Source organism: Sorex araneus, chromosome 2 (assembly GCF_027595985.1).
Source record: "Sorex araneus isolate mSorAra2 chromosome 2, mSorAra2.pri, whole genome shotgun sequence".
NCBI classification, from domain to species: Eukaryota; Metazoa; Chordata; class Mammalia; order Eulipotyphla; family Soricidae; genus Sorex; species Sorex araneus.
In genome coordinates this window covers 179,999,362-180,018,476 of record NC_073303.1, presented here as the reverse complement: position 1 = coordinate 180,018,476, position 19,115 = coordinate 179,999,362, and the positions used below count along the sequence as shown (strand labels likewise).

Below are 19,115 nucleotides of genomic sequence, written 5' to 3'. Positions count from 1 at the left end.
ATCCTGTTATATTATCTATACGAAACATGGAATAACTCAGATAGCTGATTAATGAAAGATAATAAAAAAATAAAGTGGACCTGGAGAGACAGTAAAGCAGGTAGGGCACTTGCACATGACCAGCACACATGGTGTCCAGAACTGTGTCAGGAGTGATTGCTCCACACAGAGCCAGGAATAAACCTTGAGCACAGCAAAGTGTGACCCAGACCACATGCAAGCACGCTCACACACACACACACACATGTGCGCGCACACACAAACACACAAAATAGTAGAAAGGAAGAGTACATATTGATAAAATTAAAAATACATGTATTACATGTATACATGTTTACTATTAAAACCCAAGCAGTACCTCCACATGTATTATATGAATAGATTTTTTAATGTTATGTAATTCTAGTTACTGTATCTTATTTAATTTTATTATACATACTGGTAAATATATTTTATTATTTCTTTATTTTATTTTATTGTGTCACACCTGGTGATGCACAGGGGTTACTCCTGGCTCTGCTCTCAGGAATTACTCCTGGCGATGCTCAGGGGACCATATGGGATGCTGAGAATTGAACCCAGGTTGGCTGCGTGCAAGGCAAATGCCTTACATGCTGTTCTATCGCTCCAGCCCCTTATTACTTATTTTTTAAAGAACTTTATCATATCTTATTTCAAAATACTTTAAAGATTCCTATAGGCATTTACTGTTTTAAAATAGTTTTATTAGCAACCAGTGCTAGTGTGGATGTGGGGAAAAAGCGACTCTCCTTCACTGTTGGTGGGAATGCCAACTGGTCCAGCCTTTCTGGAGAACAATATGGACAGTCCTTCAAAAACTAGAAAGTGAGCTTCCAAATGACCCCACAATACCACTTCTAGGAGTATATCCCGAGGATGCAAAAGAGCACAGTAAAAATGATATCTGTACCTATGTATTCATTGCAGCACTGTTCACAATAGCCAAAATATGGAAACAACCTGAATGTCCTAAAACAGATGACTGGTTAAAGAAACTTTGGTACATCTACACAATGGAATACTATGCAGCTGTTAGGAGAGATGAAGTCATGAAATTTGCTTATAAATGGATAAACATGGAGAGTATCATGCTAAGTGAAATGAGTCAGGAAGAGAGGGACACAGAGGGACTGCACTCATTTGTGGAGTATAAAATAACATCACATAAGGCTGACACCCGAGGACCGTAGATACAAGGGCCACGGGGATTGCCCCATAGCTGGAAGACTGCTTCATGAGCAGAGGGGAGAAGGCAGATGGAATAGAGAAGGGATCACTGAGAAAGTGATGGCTGGATGAACCAGCTGGGATGGGAGATGCATGCCGAAAGTAGATAATGGACCAAACATGATGACCTCTCAGTGTCTGTGTTGCAAGCTATAATGCCCCAAAGTAGAGAGAGACTATGGGGAATATTGTGTGCCTTAGAGGCAGGGGGAGGCGGGAAAGGGGGCTATACCTGGGATATTGGTGGTGGGGAATGTGCACTGGTGGAGGGATGGGTGTTTGATCGTTGTGAGATTGTAACCCAAACATGAAAGCTTGTAACTATCTCATGGTGATTCAATAAAATTTTAAAAATTAAAATAAAATAAATTTTTATTTTAGCATGGATATTCTATGCAAAAGAAACAGACACAAAGTAACATCAATTATTTAATATTTTCATTGGTATGTATACACACATATATTTAATATATGTGTTCTTTCATCCTACTGCATAGTTACATGGGCTGGAGTGATAACACATAGGGTAGGGCATTTGCCTTGCACGTGGCCGACCCGGGTTTGATTCCTCTGCCCCTCTCGGAGAGACTTGCAAGCTACCAAGAGTATCTCGCCCACATGGCAGAGCCTGGCAAGCTACCCGTGGCATATTCGATATGCCAAAAACAGTAGCAACAATTCTCACGATGCAGATGTTACTGGTACCCACTCGAGCAAGTCAATGAGCAACAGGATGACAGTGACAGTGACAGTGACATAGTTTCATAAAGATTCTTACATATACACTTATACATTTAACTATATGGTTTGTATACATTTACATAACTATAAGTCAGTCAATGTTATTTATAAAGAAAAAGCCTTATGCTATCTTATATTTAGTTAGCATGTATAAAAATTTAAGTTTCTACAACAACATATAGACATAATGTAATGTAAGTTATTTTGTTTGTAATTTGAGAGTTAACCTCTAAAACTAGCTCAGGCCCACTCAGAATCTTTGATCAGTTATTATAGCATGTTATCTGTGAAAGAATTTTATGAATCTGATAATGTAGTGTTAATATTTTTCAGCAGTCCAACATTCATTGAAAAAAATAGAATGCTTACTCTATGACAAGATTTCTTCTTGGCACGTTGAAAATAATGTAATAATGTAATGAAAATTCTTTTTTTATGAAGTCCAGAGAGGGAGACACATCTTTAAACAGAAACAAAAACAATGAAACTTACAAATATGTGTCTAAAAATTCTTTCAGACTATGAAACAGAGTATCACAGAAAATACTAAAATTAAAGTGTATTGAGGGGCCAGAGAGATAGCACAGCAGCTGACCATGGTTTGATCTTAGCACTGCAAGAAGTGATCCCTGAGTGTAAACTCCGAAGAAGTAAATCCTAAGTATTGCAGGCGTGGCCCATTCTCCCCACTTTCCTAAAAAAGTATGTGGAGATTACTTTCTTCAAGATTACATAAGTAATTATATTTAAAAATCTGAAATTAAAAATATTTTGGATTGTTTTATGACTAAGCAATTGTCCAATTACATAGATGTACTGTATCCTTTATTTTAGTTTGCACTTCATGATAAAGATAGAGAAAGTTGATTAAGAAAAGAAAGAAGAAAAAGGCTAATTGAAAATTGAAAGTGTCTCCAAGTTATAATTTAGTAAGGCTTTTGAATTGAACAAAGAATCTTTGCCTTTATAACCTTGAATGTAGAAATTAATAAAGTGCAATGAGGGCTTAAATTGGCTGTCCATTCATATATATCATAGGCAATTTGGGTTAAGATACGAAGCAAAACATAATATTGATTAATAATGATGTTAACTACATAATTAAACCTTCATATTAATATATTCAAGTTATCTAAAGAGGTGTTTCCTATGTTTTTTATCTATATATTCAGGAAATAACTGGCTGTTCACCAATCAAAGGATGGTGGATAGTGATTGACTGGATAACCTTCAAGGGTCCTTTTTTGTTAATCTTGAGATGTTGGGATGTATGATTAAAATCTATACTCCAAAAGAAAAAACATTCAAAATGTTCCAAATATTTATTCAAAAATATTGGAAGGCAGTGGTATTTCTACAAGTATTTTAGGCACTCAAAGCAAATACAAAATCCATGTTTCATGAAACAGACATCATATGGGGTGATCAGTTATAAAACAATCCCTCACTTAAGTCCTGGCATGTGATTTACTTAAGTCTTGGCATGTGAGTAGACACCTGGCTGAACAAAGACATTGGTGTGTTATCTAGAAGGATTGTTTTGAGCACAATAGAGAGAAGCAACAGGGTCTAGAGTGACAATACTTAATTACAAATTTTTTTTATTTTTTAATTTTTTTTAATTGAATCACCATGTGGAAACTTACAAAGCTTTTAGGCTTAAGTTTCAGTTACACAATGCTCAAACACCCATCCCTTCACCAGTGAACATATTCCACCACCAAGAACCAGAGTAAAACCTCCCCTCCCCCACCCCCCAGTCCCCTACCCCACCTGTGTAGCTGATAAATTTCACTTTACTTTCTCTTTACTTTGATTACATTCGATATTTCAACAAAAAACTCACTATTATTGTTTGGAGTTTCTCCCCACAAAATCGGACCTGCTGGAAAGGAAGCATTTGATAATTTGTTTTCCATTGCTGAGAATGAAGAGATATGAGGTCATGTGGCCACAATAGCAGCCACGAGGTTTTGGATTTTTGTATTTCAGTATTTTAGTAACTAAGTCCAGAGAAATTTCTGCCAGAAGTTGTATCATTGCTAGCTTGTACCTCTCTGCTACATTATATTCCACATATGAGTGCAATCTTTCTATGTCTGTCTCTTTCTTTCTGACTCATTTCACTCAACATGATAGTTTCCATGTTGATCCACTTATATGCAAATTTCATGACTTCACAATCTTATTGACTTACTATCCAAATAAAAACATCTCAAAATAAAACAAGTTTATAGCACACAAAACTCTTTAACCTGACATAAAATGTGAAAAAATATAACATGAATATTATATTGTGTAAGTATATAAAATTAAATGGGTACCATTCCTAACACTTCCCAGCTCTTCCTTGCTCTCTGTAGCTGTGAGTCTTAAAATTGGTCCTCAAAAACAGCAACTGTAGGATACGTTGGGGAAAATTAATATTTTTTAAAATTCTACATATAATTCTGATATTGTTGAAGTACAAAAACTGTATATTTTCTATGCAGCTATTAAAGCAAGGAAGCTACAGAGAGCAAGGAAGAACTGGGAAGTGTTAGGAATGATACCTATTTAATTTCATATACTTACACAATATAATATTCATGTTATATTTTTCATATTTTATGTCAGGTTAAAGAGTTTTGTGGGGTATAAACTTGTTTTATTTTGAGATGCTTTTATTTGGATAAGAAGTCAACAAGACTGTGAAACAGCATAAGGCAAAAGTAGCCCAAATAAGAGATTTCAATAGAAGAGTGTGCATATTCCATGAGAATTTTATCCTCTTAAATAAATAAATTTTACTCTCATATTTACTTGCTTAAAAATATGGAAAATCAGTGGGGGCCGGAGCGATAGCACAGCGGGTAGGGTGTTTGCCTTGCATGCGGCCGACCCGGGTTCGATCCCCGGCATCCCATATGGTCCCCCAAGCACTGCCAGGAGCAATTCCTGAGTGCAAAGCCAGGAGTAACCCCTGAGCATCACTGGGTGTGACCCAAAAAAGCAAAAAAAAAAATTTTATGGAAAATCAGTGGTGTGTCTAACATGAAAAATTTTTGACAATTTTTTCAGATTTAAGTAACTAAAATTTCTTTAAAATAACCATCATCTCTATTTCTACAAGAAAAGATATTTTGAACCACTGGCAACCTTGTTAGATGCTACAGACTTTCTAAACCCTGTTATAGAATAGATTCCATCTAAGTAATCAAGAACATTTTTTATGCCTGACATCTAGTTCAATGTTGTTCATTTCAACAACATTGAAATGAACTGGGAATAACTAACGTAGTTATTTAATAAACTATTAAAAATAGCCAAAATTCCCTTCTTAAAATCAGATGTGAAAACATAGGCCTTTGAAAGTCACAAGTTATACTTTCTGAGTTTGAGACATAGGTAACTAGCCCTGAAAAGCTTGAAAATTGTATATTACATCCATGTTGTTTGAAATTTGAGGACTGTCTCCCTGAATGTTTAAAAAACACAAATTTGGAATCTCTCAAAAACGTGTCAGATCAAAACTTTCTTTTATTGTTTTTTTAATGCAAACAATTCTAAATAGGTACATGAAGAGGAACTCACAAATAGAAGTGAAGAACACAAAAGTTCAAATAATGCAGGTTTGGGTAAAAAAATGAGAAATATCTCTTGGACAATGAAGAAAAAAGTGGCTAAAAAGTATATCAAAGCTCTTTCCGAGGAAAAGGTGAGTGAAATATTGTATCTGTTAAATTATTTTAAAGATATTCCATAAATTCTTCTGAACTTTGTAGTATTTTGTAGTTTATGAAGGACTTCAACATCTGTCATTGTACCTAGAAGCTGAGTGAAAGTATTGAATTAGCATTTTAGTAGACAAAACCAAGGTTCAAATAGATCATCACATATATATTTTAAAAGCAAGTATCAGTACTTCATTTCTTTATTTAGTTTGGTTTGGGGGCCACACCTGGCAATGCTTAGGAATTAAAGCTGGCTCTGCACTTAGGAATCCTTCCTGGCCATTCTAAGAGAACTATACAGGATTTGGGGAATGAAACCCAGGTCAGCCAAGTACAAGGCAAGCACCCTAACCTCTATATTATCTATTCAGTCCACTTCATTCCTTTTAATGTTAAATAATATTCTGAAGAAATCAGTCAGTGACCTTTATTCATCCCTTTCACATTTGGGTTGCTTCCATATTTTGGCTGTTAAAGATAATCTTATATTAATAATTTGGTACAAGATTTTATATATGGAAATTCATTTTTATTTGATTTATAATAACTGTCTAATAAACTGGCAAACTGTATTGCAACTACATTATTTTACATTTCTACTACCAATGTAGAGTTTTACATTCTTCAGTTTTGTCAACAACTTGTTATGTTTTTGATTTTAGTCATTTTATTTGGGTGAATTAGAAGCTCGATGTGATTTTGATTTACAATTATGTAATCACTAATAATGTTGATAATCTCGTGTATTTATTAGTCAATTAATACCCTTTGTAAGTAAATGTTCATGCCAATCTCATACCTGTATTTTAATTTGATTGTCTTTTTGTTGTTGAATTATAAGCATGCTACAATATACTCTTGGCCCAAGTCCCTAGTCTGGTAATATGATTTGCAACATGTATATTATCTCTATATTATAGTTTCACTTTTTAATAATTGCAACATGAATGAAGTAGTTCAATTTATCTTCTATTTTAATTTCATAATTTTTTTGTCTAGAATCTTCTGTTTAGTATATTTCTTCTAAGAGTTTTGTAGATGTATCTCTTGAACTTTGGTATATGACTCATTACTCATTACTTTTTCTATATAATATGTTGTAGTTCAGATTCAATCTTTTTTTCACGTAATATGCAGATATCAGTATTGCTTGCTAAAAAGACTGCTCTATCCCCATTTTCTTGCTACTCTTTTAACTCTCAATTGATCATAAATATAAGGATCATAGGTTGACTTCTGGACTTTCAATTTTATTATTCTATTGAGCTGCATATAGCATTTTTTTAATAGTTTGCTTTTGGAGTCACACTCAGCATTACTTATTTCCTACCCCTGGCTCTGTTCTCAAGCATCACTCTTAGTGTGGTGTGATAACTACACATGGGGTGTCAGGTATCAAACCGAAATCTGCCATGTTTAAGAAAAACTCCTTATCCTCTGCTATTTCTCTGGTCCATAATCTTCCCTAATTTGTATGTCTTACGTCCATTCTCTTTTTGACCTACATCAACAGAACTCTTTGCCCCAATGAGCCCAAAATAATTGGCACAACCAGTAGTTGCTTCCATGTTGTAAAATCCAGTGATCACTCTGCTTTTTTATATTACTTTTAATCTATAATTTAAGACAACTTAAATATATGAATTTTTCTTTATTTCCTAAGAATTTGTTCTGGATTTCTTTCTTGATTTGCTTTATTTCTTATCTCTCTTCCCCTCAGTCTCTGTCTCTGACTCTGTATGTCTCTGTTGTTGATTTTATGTTTTATTTTGTTGGGGGGGGGGATAGCCAGTAATGCTTAGAGAGTACCCCCAGATATGTGCTCATGGATTGCTTCCAGTAGTACTCAGGACAACAAAGGGTGCCAAGGATTGAACCTGTACCTCATGCATGCAGAACACGCTCTCATGCACTTAGCCCTTTAATCTATCTTCCTGGCCCCTGATTCTGCTTTATTTCTTGTCTCTCTAACTATTGAGTATTCCTGAGACCTTTTTGTGAGCAATCTCAGTGTCTTCTCTCCTCTAATTGACATATTCAACCTCTTAACATTTGAAAGTCAAATCTCTACTTAGAATCTATTATAATTATACAATTAATTGATTATTTGTATTATCATTGACATGGATATCCACAATATAGTATATACAAAACTTAATTATTGATTCTTTGAGCTCTAACCCTGAAAAATAGTTTCGAGTTCAGTCTTCTCAGTGCTAACAGACAAGATTGCCACAACATTAGGTATTAGAAAGAAAGAGAGAGTGTTGGTCGGGGTTGGTAGAAGGAAAGATAATAAATTGACATTCTTTCTTTCTTCTAACTTTCATACCAGTTCTTCAGAACATTCTCTTGATTCTAAAGTCAAATTATACCTAAAATACCTACTTTTCCCATGTAAACTGGTCCTGCTTTGGATCAAATAACAAACTCACTTGCCTGGATTACCATAATAGCCACCTAATTAGTTTTCCTTCCTCCTCTTTTCTCATAAAATACATCATCCACATCAAAGCTAGAAAGTTCTTTCAGCAGTGGAATTGAGAATTTTCATTTCTCTGATTAAAATTTCACAATGTCACCACAATACAGTTCTTATCTATGGTGTATTCACTCTACTCCTATGGGCAGGAAATCCCAGAAAGGAATAGACACAATAGATTTTATTGTGGATAATATTCCTGTCAAAGAATAAAAAGAAAAAAAAAAGAATCAGTAAGGAAAAGGCTTCAGAGTGTAATGTCAACCTGACATCTGTAAAATAAGGAAAGATCAATGAGAGTCTCAGACTTCAATACTGTTCTAAGAAAACTTTGATCATATTGATGAGGACTTGAACAAAAGTTTTCAACCACACATCAAACTATTTATATATTTTCTCACTGTTTTGGTCGTAAACAGGGTGCATGGCTCCCATGAGAATATGGTAGCACATACACTCTCTTTGTCCTCACTCTCAATTTTACCTTCATTGCTTGATTGCTTTCCACTGTACAACACAAGTTGATTTTGAGTTTAGTTATACTGCTATTACTTTGACTTGGAAAACTGTCTCTAAATTTGTTATGTCTTCTTTTTACTCGGGTTTGACATTCAGAGCATAAATTTCTTATGGAAGAGGTTTTTGGAAGTCCATCATCATCATCATCCTGTTGATGGCTGATTTTCTCGAGCAGTCTCAGTAATGTCTCCATTCATCCTAGCCCTGAGATTTTAGAAGCCTCTTTTTACTCGTCCTTTCCAACGGTGCCGCATTGGAGGCTCTTTCAGGGTCAGGGGAATGAGACCCATCATTGTTAATGGTTTTGGCATATGAATACGCCACAGGGAGCTTGCCAGGCTTTCTCATGTGAGCAGGAAACTCTCGGTAGCTTGCCAGGTTCTCCAAGAAGAACTTGGCTATAAGATGTTACTTCCAGGAGCTTGGTTTTAGTCTCTGGATACTGGCTTTTGGTGGGATTGCACGGCGCCAGGGGCAGTTTCTGGGTGTGACCGCCTAGCTACTGAAAAATGGAGGATCTGGGCAGAAGAGGCCCAGTCCTGATCTGAGCAGGCTTGGAGATCTCAGCCGCGGGTCCCACACACCTGAGTTCCTCTGCCGATTCCTTCATGTGTGAGGCTCATCTGAATGTGTGGAGAGGGGCGTTGAGCATGGCTGTGGCTGGGTTCCAGAAGTCTTCAGCTGCAGGGGCTCTGCTTGGGATGGGAAGGGAGACTCAGCCCACCCCCTCTGAGGGGTCCCGCTGAAGACAACCAGGCGTGGGGGCAAGAGACTCTGGAACTTAGTTCTACTAAATTGGCTACCTTCCCACAACTTGAATCCAAATAGTTAAATCTCCAATATCAGCCAGTTTCATTTCCTTCATAGAACTTATTTTCTGAATTGCATCTTTCATTTTGTTTATGTATACCTCTCCAATATTACAGACATGCACATGTAGACATATACACATTAAAACAGATTTCACTAAAGAATTCTTACTTTCTTTACCATGATATCTTCCAGTTCTCAAAGCAGTGCCAATTTGCTAAAATATTCTTCTAAAAACTTATAATGAATGACAGAATGAGTGAACAAAGAAATGGATAAAAGCAAAGAATAAATCTGATTATATACCATGTATATCTGAAGTTTTATGAACAATTAAATATCTGAAAAATGAGGAACTTTCAATTACATTTTGAGGAATATTAAGAAATTCATAAATTTTGTCCAAACTGTCTAAATATGGAAAACATTTGAGATGTTTTCAAGCAGATGTAATTTGTTTTGAAATTGTCTGTCTTTCCTAATTTTATGCAAGATTTGCTTTTCACTTGACTAGGTGGCAAGCACAGTATGAAATTTGTAAAGCTTCTTAGATAAGCTTTGCTTTAGAATTGCAAAGTGTGCATGTTTTATTCATATCTAGTGATCTGGTAGGGTGCAAATAACTGACGTGATACAACTATACAGAGTTTATACTTGTAATATCAGATCTCGGAGGATTAGTAATGGTGGTAAATAAATGATAAAAAAGAACACAAAGAAACAAAAGTGCTTTAATACATAAAGCACTATGTCAATAAATCTGAAATTTCTCATTAAAGAGTCTTATTATTATCATCCTAATTTTAAAGTAAAAGGATTATTGCAGTTTAGTTAATTTCACAATGTGGGGTTTTTCAGTTAAGGAACTTTTTGGAGTACCCTATAAAATGTTTCATGAGAACCAAACTAACAATCGATGACTCGCAGATTTTATGTGGATGTGTTCCTAAGTATATATTGCTAAGATATATCTTGCTTGTTAAGTCAAGGCACACAGTGAATATCTCCATGAAAATCTGTTTTCTGCACTAATCTTTGGTATGTTTTCTGAAGGATGAGGAAGATGTAGAGGATACTCTGCCTTGTCGGAATAGTGATCCCATGATTGGGACTCACATGGAGAAGATCTCCCTTGAAGCCAGCGACTCCATGGACAGTATCTATAGTGGACATAGCTCATCAAGTAAGATCATAGAATAAGGGCAAGTTCATAGATGAGAGATCCAAGGTTAAGTTTCTTAAAAGCAACAAATTTGTTTCTCTGGGTTTTGTTTCTCAAATTAGCAACAAGTGTCTAGTTACCGGATAAGAGAAATAACAAAAATGTAGGATGTGTTAAAACCATCCAGTTGCGATTGTTTGAAATGATAAGTAATATACTGGTCAAATTATGATTTTTGTTGAACCTTCCCACAATAGTCAGCAGGACTCTAGGGAAATTACTCGAAGATTGTGGTGGGTGATTAAACTAAAATTAAAAGTGTATGTTGAAGAGAATCAGTATTATCTGATCCACATTTTTAAAAAACGCTCAGTGTGTTCAGATAAAGCCTTCATGTTTTTATCTTCATCCTTCCTTTATTCCTTCTTTTTTATCTCTACCTTCTTCCTTCCCTCCCCTTCTCTTTCTTTCTTTCCTTTTCCCTGCTGTCTTATTTTTCTTCCTTTCCTTTCCTTTTATCCTTGATAGCTCAAAAAGAGTAAGACCTTTGCATAAGTTCTAGCATATGCTTTAGTATCTCCATGCAGCATTACTGAGTAAAGGATAAAGTAATAAACAAATATGAAATAGAAAGAATATCTCCATTTAGGTACAAAAAAGAGTCAGCACATGTTCAACAAGGGTTCTATGGAAGCACTCATATTTTTCTAAGAAGGAAATTACTCAGGATTTAGTCACAGATTTTCTACACTAGTTGCATGAAAATTACTGATAGTGGAGAAGTGCCTTATAACATTTTATTATATTTTGCATTTACACTGATACACTCATCTAATCTTTTCAGAGCTCTAAAACTTTTTTGCAAAGTTTGCTTTCCATTTCCTTTTAAATCAACTGCTTCTATTATTTGAAGATGCACTGCAAAGACCAGATGTTTTAAATATTCTGAATTTTACTCTATTTTCCCATACGTTTAGAAATTATTTCACAAGGGGGGGGAAATCTAATGCAGAAACATTTGAAGGATATATTTTTGCATGTGTGAAATTCAGATTTCACTTGTATTCATTTCTGCTGTAAGTTTACACATTTGAAAATGCAATGCTGAATATGATAAAAAATGATATTGACTAGAAGCCATGAAAATCTTGAGTGGTCACAGAAGGGAGGGTTAGAGGAGATGTTCCATTTAATTGTTACCACATAAAACTTAATTTCTGTAATTAGAGATAACTTCCTCCTCTCTCCCCCTTTTATACACCAGTTCATATACAACATAGACTAAGGATTTTCATATCTCGCTGTAATAATTTACATAAACGTTAGAAAAACCAGGGCTGTTCTCTCATTGAATAAGAGCACAAAAAAGCTACAGTGAAGAAAAGCGACTTAAATGGAAGAAAGTATCAGGAAACCGTTATCTCCATCAGAAGCCACAGTCCTCAGCCAGACAGCAAAAATAATAAATAATAAATAAAGGACTACCCTTTGTCTTTTTCTCCTGAAATTCAATTTGAGAAAGGGGAGGAACAGAGAACAAGAATTTGGAGTTTTAAATGATCAGCTTTGAACTTTTTCAAACCAATCGGAAGCTCAGACATCGAAATACACTGTCTCCTTCCCTCACACTCTCTCAAGCAAAAGTGCTGCCTTCCCTGTGCAGGACCTGCCTTCAGATGGCTTTTTGTTGAGAGTCAGAAATCTGGGACAGCATGTTTGCTACGTTGTGATTAGCTCAAGGAACCATGTGATCCTGTGATCAAAAGCACACACAGATCAAACTGCTGTTATAAGTTCTTGCCTTTGTTTAAATACACAAAAATTATTTAGCGTGTGGGGTAGACAGTAAGTCTCTACTACCTAGCTCATTAATTATCTAGAGGGTGGAGGGTGTTAAGTCTATACTCTCTGCCTCTTTAGTAAATGTCCAATGCTGCAAACATTGTCTGGACTCAGTCATGGAGAGTGTTTGGGTTCTTGGTTGAGGAGAGCCAGAATGGCTGGACAAAGACCAGAAGTGGCTCAGAGGGCATTAGTTGCTGATGGAGAGTGACTAGCAGGCAGAATCAGGAGTCAGTCACTCGAAAGCTTAAACCGAGACTGTCACCCTATGTTTCAGTCTTCCCACTAATATGGTGCATCCACGCAACGGTTCGAAATGTGATAAGCCTTTGATAAAAACTGGTACCCCCCCCCCCCCGTTATGCCTTCATCAGGTGGATTCACAAGCTGTTCAGATGGTACAAGTAACAGGGATAGCTTTCGACTTGACGACAATGGCCTCTACACTGGACCATTCCGAGGCCGGGCCAGGGTGCATACTGATTTCACGCCAAGCCCTTATGACACTGATTCCCTCAAAATCAAGGTACAGCATATTATATCTACATTCTGCATGATTTGTCATGGCTACCTGGGGTCTTTACTTAAGTTCTCCTTGGTCTAGAGTCAAGGGGTCAGAGATTGTGATGGCATCAACGGGTCTTCTCTCAAGGTCTCCAGCTGCTGACAGAATTCCTTTGCTTCTAGTTGTGGGACTCTCAAGCCCATTTCTTGCAGAAAGTCAACTGAGCGATCTTTTTCAGCTTCTTGAGAATCCTAACCTAGAAGACAACATGATAGTTTCCTCAAGGCCTGTGGGAGGAATGGTCACGCATGCACTTCAAATCTCTTTTGGTGAGAGAAAGGAGCTGAGGGGCATGCCAGGTAGTGCTCAAGGGCTCTTCCTAGCTTTCTGCTCAGAAGTGACCCCTGGCAGTGTTTGGGGGACCATATGTGATGCCAGGGAATCTAACCAGAGCCAGCCGCACGCAGGGCAACTCCATAACCTCTATGCCATCTCTCTGGCCCTTCACATTTCTTTATTTACAAGAAAATCTGTCTGATTAATTCAGAAACATCAAGATAATTTTCCTTTTCTTACAAAATGAATTTGAGAGATTAATTTTATCTGCACAGGCTTTCTGTCATATAACAAAATAATCATGCCTCATTTTCACAGTCCTGCTGACACTCAAGGGGAAGATTACTTAGAATCTTGCAAATGAATGAAATTTTGGTGCTAAAATATTTTATAGATGTCAAATGATTTCTTCTGGTGTCACATATATGCTAGCTAAAGGAACTAAAATCATGGGTTTTTTATGCTGTCAACACCAAGGAGAGTTCAACAATAATTATTGCAAGTTATGCAGCATTGGTGTTATTATTATTTAATATTTGGAGCATCCAGGCCTTTTCTTTACCTTTCCTATGTTATTAAATCAGATAAACAAACTCAACTGAATAATGAGGAAAATATTGCTCCCACAACTGGCTCCTTAGTCATTTCAATGAAATAAATAAAAATCTGTCTTTAGGAAAAGGAAGAGGTAGACTGCTAACTCTTCTCAGGTGAGGGGAGTAGAAGGGAATACACTGAACACATTTCTGTTTTTATTTTTTTGTTTTTTGGGTCACACCCAGCATTGCACAGGGGTTACTCCTGGCTCTGCACTCAGGAATCACTCCTGGCAGTGCTTGGGGGACCATATGGGATGCTGGGAATCGAACCCAGGTCACCCACATGCAAGGCAAACACCCTACCCGCTGTGCTATCACTCCAGCCCCCAAAACTGAATTTTGACTGAGGATTTTAACCTTCCCTACAACTTGCCAATGCTCCACTCCAGGTGCTGCAGAGGTGATGTTTGCGAAGCTCTTGTAGAAGACAACGAAATCCCCCAGTTACCACTGAGGATTGAATACTATTGTTTCCATCAAGGGTCTTATCCATAAGAATCCCAAAGTGAAACTGGATTTTCACTGAGTGACCTGTGGGCTTTCTGAGAATGTATACGTTTTGTAAGTTTAAAGGATAATAGGAAGAATATGGCAAAGAATTGTCATGCTTAAAAATTTCCTTGGAGCTTTCAGGGATTTTTCAAGTCGGCTTAGTTGATCCAGTATAGCCTAGGATTTGTTAAAGGCTAGTGGAACTACATAAATAATTCATAGGGCCAGAAGAACAGATGATCACAAATTGAAAAAACTAGATATTTAAATCATATTAATTCTATTTTTATAAACACAGTTTTGCTGTTTTAGGTGAAAGAATATATATTCGCAGAGCAATATGAAAAAATATTCTTAGTGGCAGGCTTCACATTTTGAGGGTAGATTCATAAAAATTACCTAAATAGTGGAATCTATATTGTCCTTTCTGTAACAGAAAGTTATCTATACTACTTCAAAAAAGTTAACTATGACTTAAACATAGAAAACATATTTGCATGAAACTAATTTTTCTATACAAAATAAATACCTGTATAGGATTTTCTGTTCTTCCCAGTAAGTGTCATTTTGCAGTCAACTAAAGTCCTCAATATGAATAAAGAAAAAAGATCAGTTGGTTTGTCTACCCCATAGTGCTTTAATTCATATTCCATACTTTAAGTTTTTTAATTTAAGTTTTATCTTTTACAGAAAAAAATATTAAGATAATTTCTGCCTAGTGCACACATATGTGTGTGTATATATATATACATTCATGTATATATCTATCTATATAATTCTGAATATTTTCATTACTTTGGATGGATGCAATACCTACACGGATTTATTTTATATCATAAATTTTTCAAATGAAGTAGGAGTAGAGAGAGAGTCACAAACACCACTGTCTTCCCCTTCCTTAATTGGAGAGCCCCCAGAAATGATGGGTTACTTGAACTTTGCTACTTGCATGTTGCTTTGACAGGCTAATGAAAAGAACACACTTTTATAGATCAGACAATTTTGACTTAAATTCTCATTCTACAATTAGCCTTATATAAACCTTGAGAAGTTTTCTGATGCTTTTGTTCCCTTTCCTATAACATTTAAGAGTAACAAGGGCATCCATTCATGACCCTAAGAGGTGTGTTGTGGATATAAATAGTGTATACAAAAATATATTGTGGGGCTGGAGCGATAGCACAGCGGGTAGGGTGTTTGCCTTGCACGCGGCCGACCCGGGTTCGATCCCTGGCATCCCATATGGTCCCCCAAGCACTGCCAGGAACAATTCCTGAGTGCAAAGCCAGGAGTAACCCCTGAGCATCGCTGGGTGTGACCCAAAAAGAAAAAAAAATTGTAAAACATGTTGTAATCTACAAATAGAAGTTAATAGATGAGCAAAAAAACCCTACAAACATGTCACCAAATGCTTATAGGAGCTTTTCTTTAAACCTGTTGAAGCATTCTTCAATATAGCTAGTAGTTTCTTTGAAATTTCATAAGAAAATTCCTCTTAGATTTCTTATCTATGAGCCCCTTTACCATAATCTCTCATTATTGTAATGGTTATTACTTCATTTTTCTTGCCAATTATGTAGCAGAAGAATTCTGAGATTTGATTTATACTGTTAAAAAAGAACACATTTCATCAGAATAGAGATCTAATTGGCTTTATTAAATGATCCACGAATCAGACAGCCTCCCATCTGCCAAGTAAAAAGCCTCTCTCTACAGGGGGCTTGCACAATATGGGAAAGGTTTAATAATCAGAAAGAGGGTTAGACAAAGTTATTACCAAAAGAAAAGACAAAATTATTTCAGCAAACCTACCTTCCCTAAGGGAAAAGCAGAGGGTCTTATCATTCATAGTACCTCACTATTATAAGTAAGAAACACCTAGTTGATTGGTTTAAACTTCTTTTCTTTGGAGAGAGGCTAAAACTACAAATCAGTTGGATATTAAATCTTGGTGGAAGCCCTACATGTGGGCCTATTGCCTCTCTCTCTCTCTCTCTCTCTCTCTCTCTCTCTCCACCTTTTTAATAGTTTATGTCTTTGTTCTTAGAAAGGAGACATCATAGACATTATCTGCAAAACACCAATGGGGATGTGGACAGGAATGTTGAATAATAAGGTGGGAAACTTCAAGTTTATCTATGTGGATGTCATCTCAGATGAGGAAGTTACCCCCAGGAAAACAAAGGCACACCGAAGGAGTGGCACCGAAAAGCATAAGAGTCTGCAAGAGTTCTTAGAGATGATTCAACTTCAGGTTAGTGAGTCCATGGCTAGTTTGATTTTGCTGTTATTTGATGAATAAGAGAGAAGAGTGGGCCAGTATCTCTCTGTAATGGTGTTTAAAATTACACAATCTACACAGAAGGAATATCTGACTTCCAAGAATAGTTTTTACTTCCTCTTCATTACTTCCATTATGCAAGGATCTTTGTTGCTCTAACATTTCTTGACCTTTTTAATGGCAATTAGAAATGACAATAGAGATTAATCTTAAGAAAGTACAGTAAGAAAATGAAAACTACTTGGGAGATGAAAAGCCCCTGGTAAAGTATATAAATGAGAAAGAAGAAGAGAGAGTGAAGATTAAAAGTAAAAAACAAACAAAAACAAATCAAAACCCTCAGGGAATTAATTGAAAGGATAACTAAAAAGGAAATTGCATATTGTAGAGAGCAAGTATGTAAACCAGATTTAAAGAAGACAACTAAATTTAAGAGTTTTTAAAGTAACTTTTTAAAAAATGATGGTCCTTAAGCCATTAAGCACTCACTATTATTAATTGGGTTATAATAATTGTCATATAATTGTATAGTATATATTTATAATGCAACAATTTTCTTGTTATATTGACAAAATTGAACAAAATACCTTTTTATACAAATATGTGTATAAATATATAAAAATATATTTGTGTGTATGTGTGTGTAGCTTCCCTTAATTTATGGTTTTGGGTTCTATTACTCAAGTTGACATGGCAGGGGGCTGGAGCAATAGTACAGTGGGTAGGGTACAGTTTGCCTTGCACGCAGACAATCAGGGTTCAATTCCCAGCATCCCATATGGTCCCTCGAGCACCACCAGGAGTAATTCCTGAGTGTAAAGCCAGGAGTAATCCCTGTGCATCGCCGGGTGTGACCCACAGAACAAAAAACAAAAAAACAAAACAAACAAACAAAAAAAACCAAGTTGACATGGCAGTACTTAGATAGTTTTGAGATATATCAGGTAATAGTTAAATGTTCATTAATTATTTGTATGGATTATCTAGTGACATTCCTGTCTGTAAACACACGATTGAGGTCTTCCCGTGTTGCTTTAAATGGAGTTGTCCTAGATGGAAATTTGAATCTCTTTGTTATTTGTTCCTTCTATACCTGTGAGAAAACCAAGGTCTAAGGAAGTGGAATAACTTACTGTAGAATGCATAGTTAGATGTTTATATCAGGTTGGAAGATTTGGTTTATTCTGTTCTAATTTAGTTTCTCCTAGGACGCATTATCTTTAAAAGAACACTATGCTTACTTCTCTCTTTCTCTTTTTTTTTCTAAAAGGGTTGGCAAGAAGTTGATTATGATTGCTTAAACCTTTGATACTTCATCTGTTTGAAGTTTAGTAGCAAAAATAGGGATATTGACATTATGGCCAAGTGCAATGGAATTTTTTGAAGAAGTTGAAAAGCGTTCAACTTCACTTTGCATTTATATTTTATTTGAGAACAAGGTTACATAAATAACTGAATTTGAAATCAGAAACTTGTGAATTTTGAACTATATAAATTGATGCAAATGGTGGACAAAATATAATGCTGAAAAAAGAAAAGAAAACTTACCCAGACACACTGCTTTTATATTAAATAAAATAACTTTATTAAATAGAAATTTTGGACTTGCTATATATATATATAGCTTATATAATGAATTTTGACAAAATAGCTAAGTCTACTTTTTGCTTAGAATTATGTTTCATATATACATATATATTTAGGTTAATATATAGGTTAATATATATTTTTTCGATATACCCTAAACAGTAACAATAGATCTCATTCCCCTGACTCTGAAAGAGCCTCCAATCACTGGGAAAGATGAGTCAGGAGAGGCTGCTAAAATCTCAGGGCTGGGAGGAATAGAGACATTACTGGTGCTCGCTCGAGTAAATCAACAAACAACAGGATGACAGTGATACAGTGATACAGTGATATTGACCTACCTCAAGAAATTAAAGAGAATAGGTGCTTTTTTTAATTAAGCAAACAAAATAAGAAGTAGATAATAAAACTTTCTTTCCATAATTACTCTATTAGAGACACTTTACTGACACACTTAGGACATGTTAGCTTTGTCAATTTAGCTATTTGAAAAATGAAGTGCCAAAATTGGATGAATGACTCAGTTATTTACTTGATCCCTGATTTAACCCTGTATAGGTTCATGTAATTATTTTTTTCTTTACATCTGTGCTTCCAGAATATCAAAATTATGCAGTATACTATTTTAAATATCCTAGACTTCAAAAGTAGAGAGCCAGTGCACTATCTGTGCTCTGTCGTCCCATTGCTCATCGATTTGCTCGAGCTGGCACCAGTAAGGTCTCTATTGTGAGACTTGCTGTTACTTTCTTTGGTATATCAAATACGCCACAGGTAGTTTGCCAGGCTCTGCTGTGC

The 19,115-nt window shown here is 35.8% G+C and overlaps 1 protein-coding gene across 1 annotated transcript in view; it reads left to right on the top strand.

Annotated features, from left to right (window-relative positions):
* The window catches only part of SAMSN1 (SAM domain, SH3 domain and nuclear localization signals 1), a 176,813-nt gene that overhangs the window by 145,964 nt on the left and 11,734 nt on the right, over nucleotides 1–19,115 (top strand). The window contains exons 12-15 of the mRNA XM_055129040.1: nucleotides 5,543–5,686; nucleotides 10,567–10,696; nucleotides 12,892–13,043; nucleotides 16,497–16,703. Of these exons, the coding sequence (XP_054985015.1) occupies nucleotides 5,543–5,686; nucleotides 10,567–10,696; nucleotides 12,892–13,043; nucleotides 16,497–16,703 (633 nt within the window). The remainder of the gene's footprint in view (nucleotides 1–5,542; nucleotides 5,687–10,566; nucleotides 10,697–12,891; nucleotides 13,044–16,496; nucleotides 16,704–19,115) is intronic.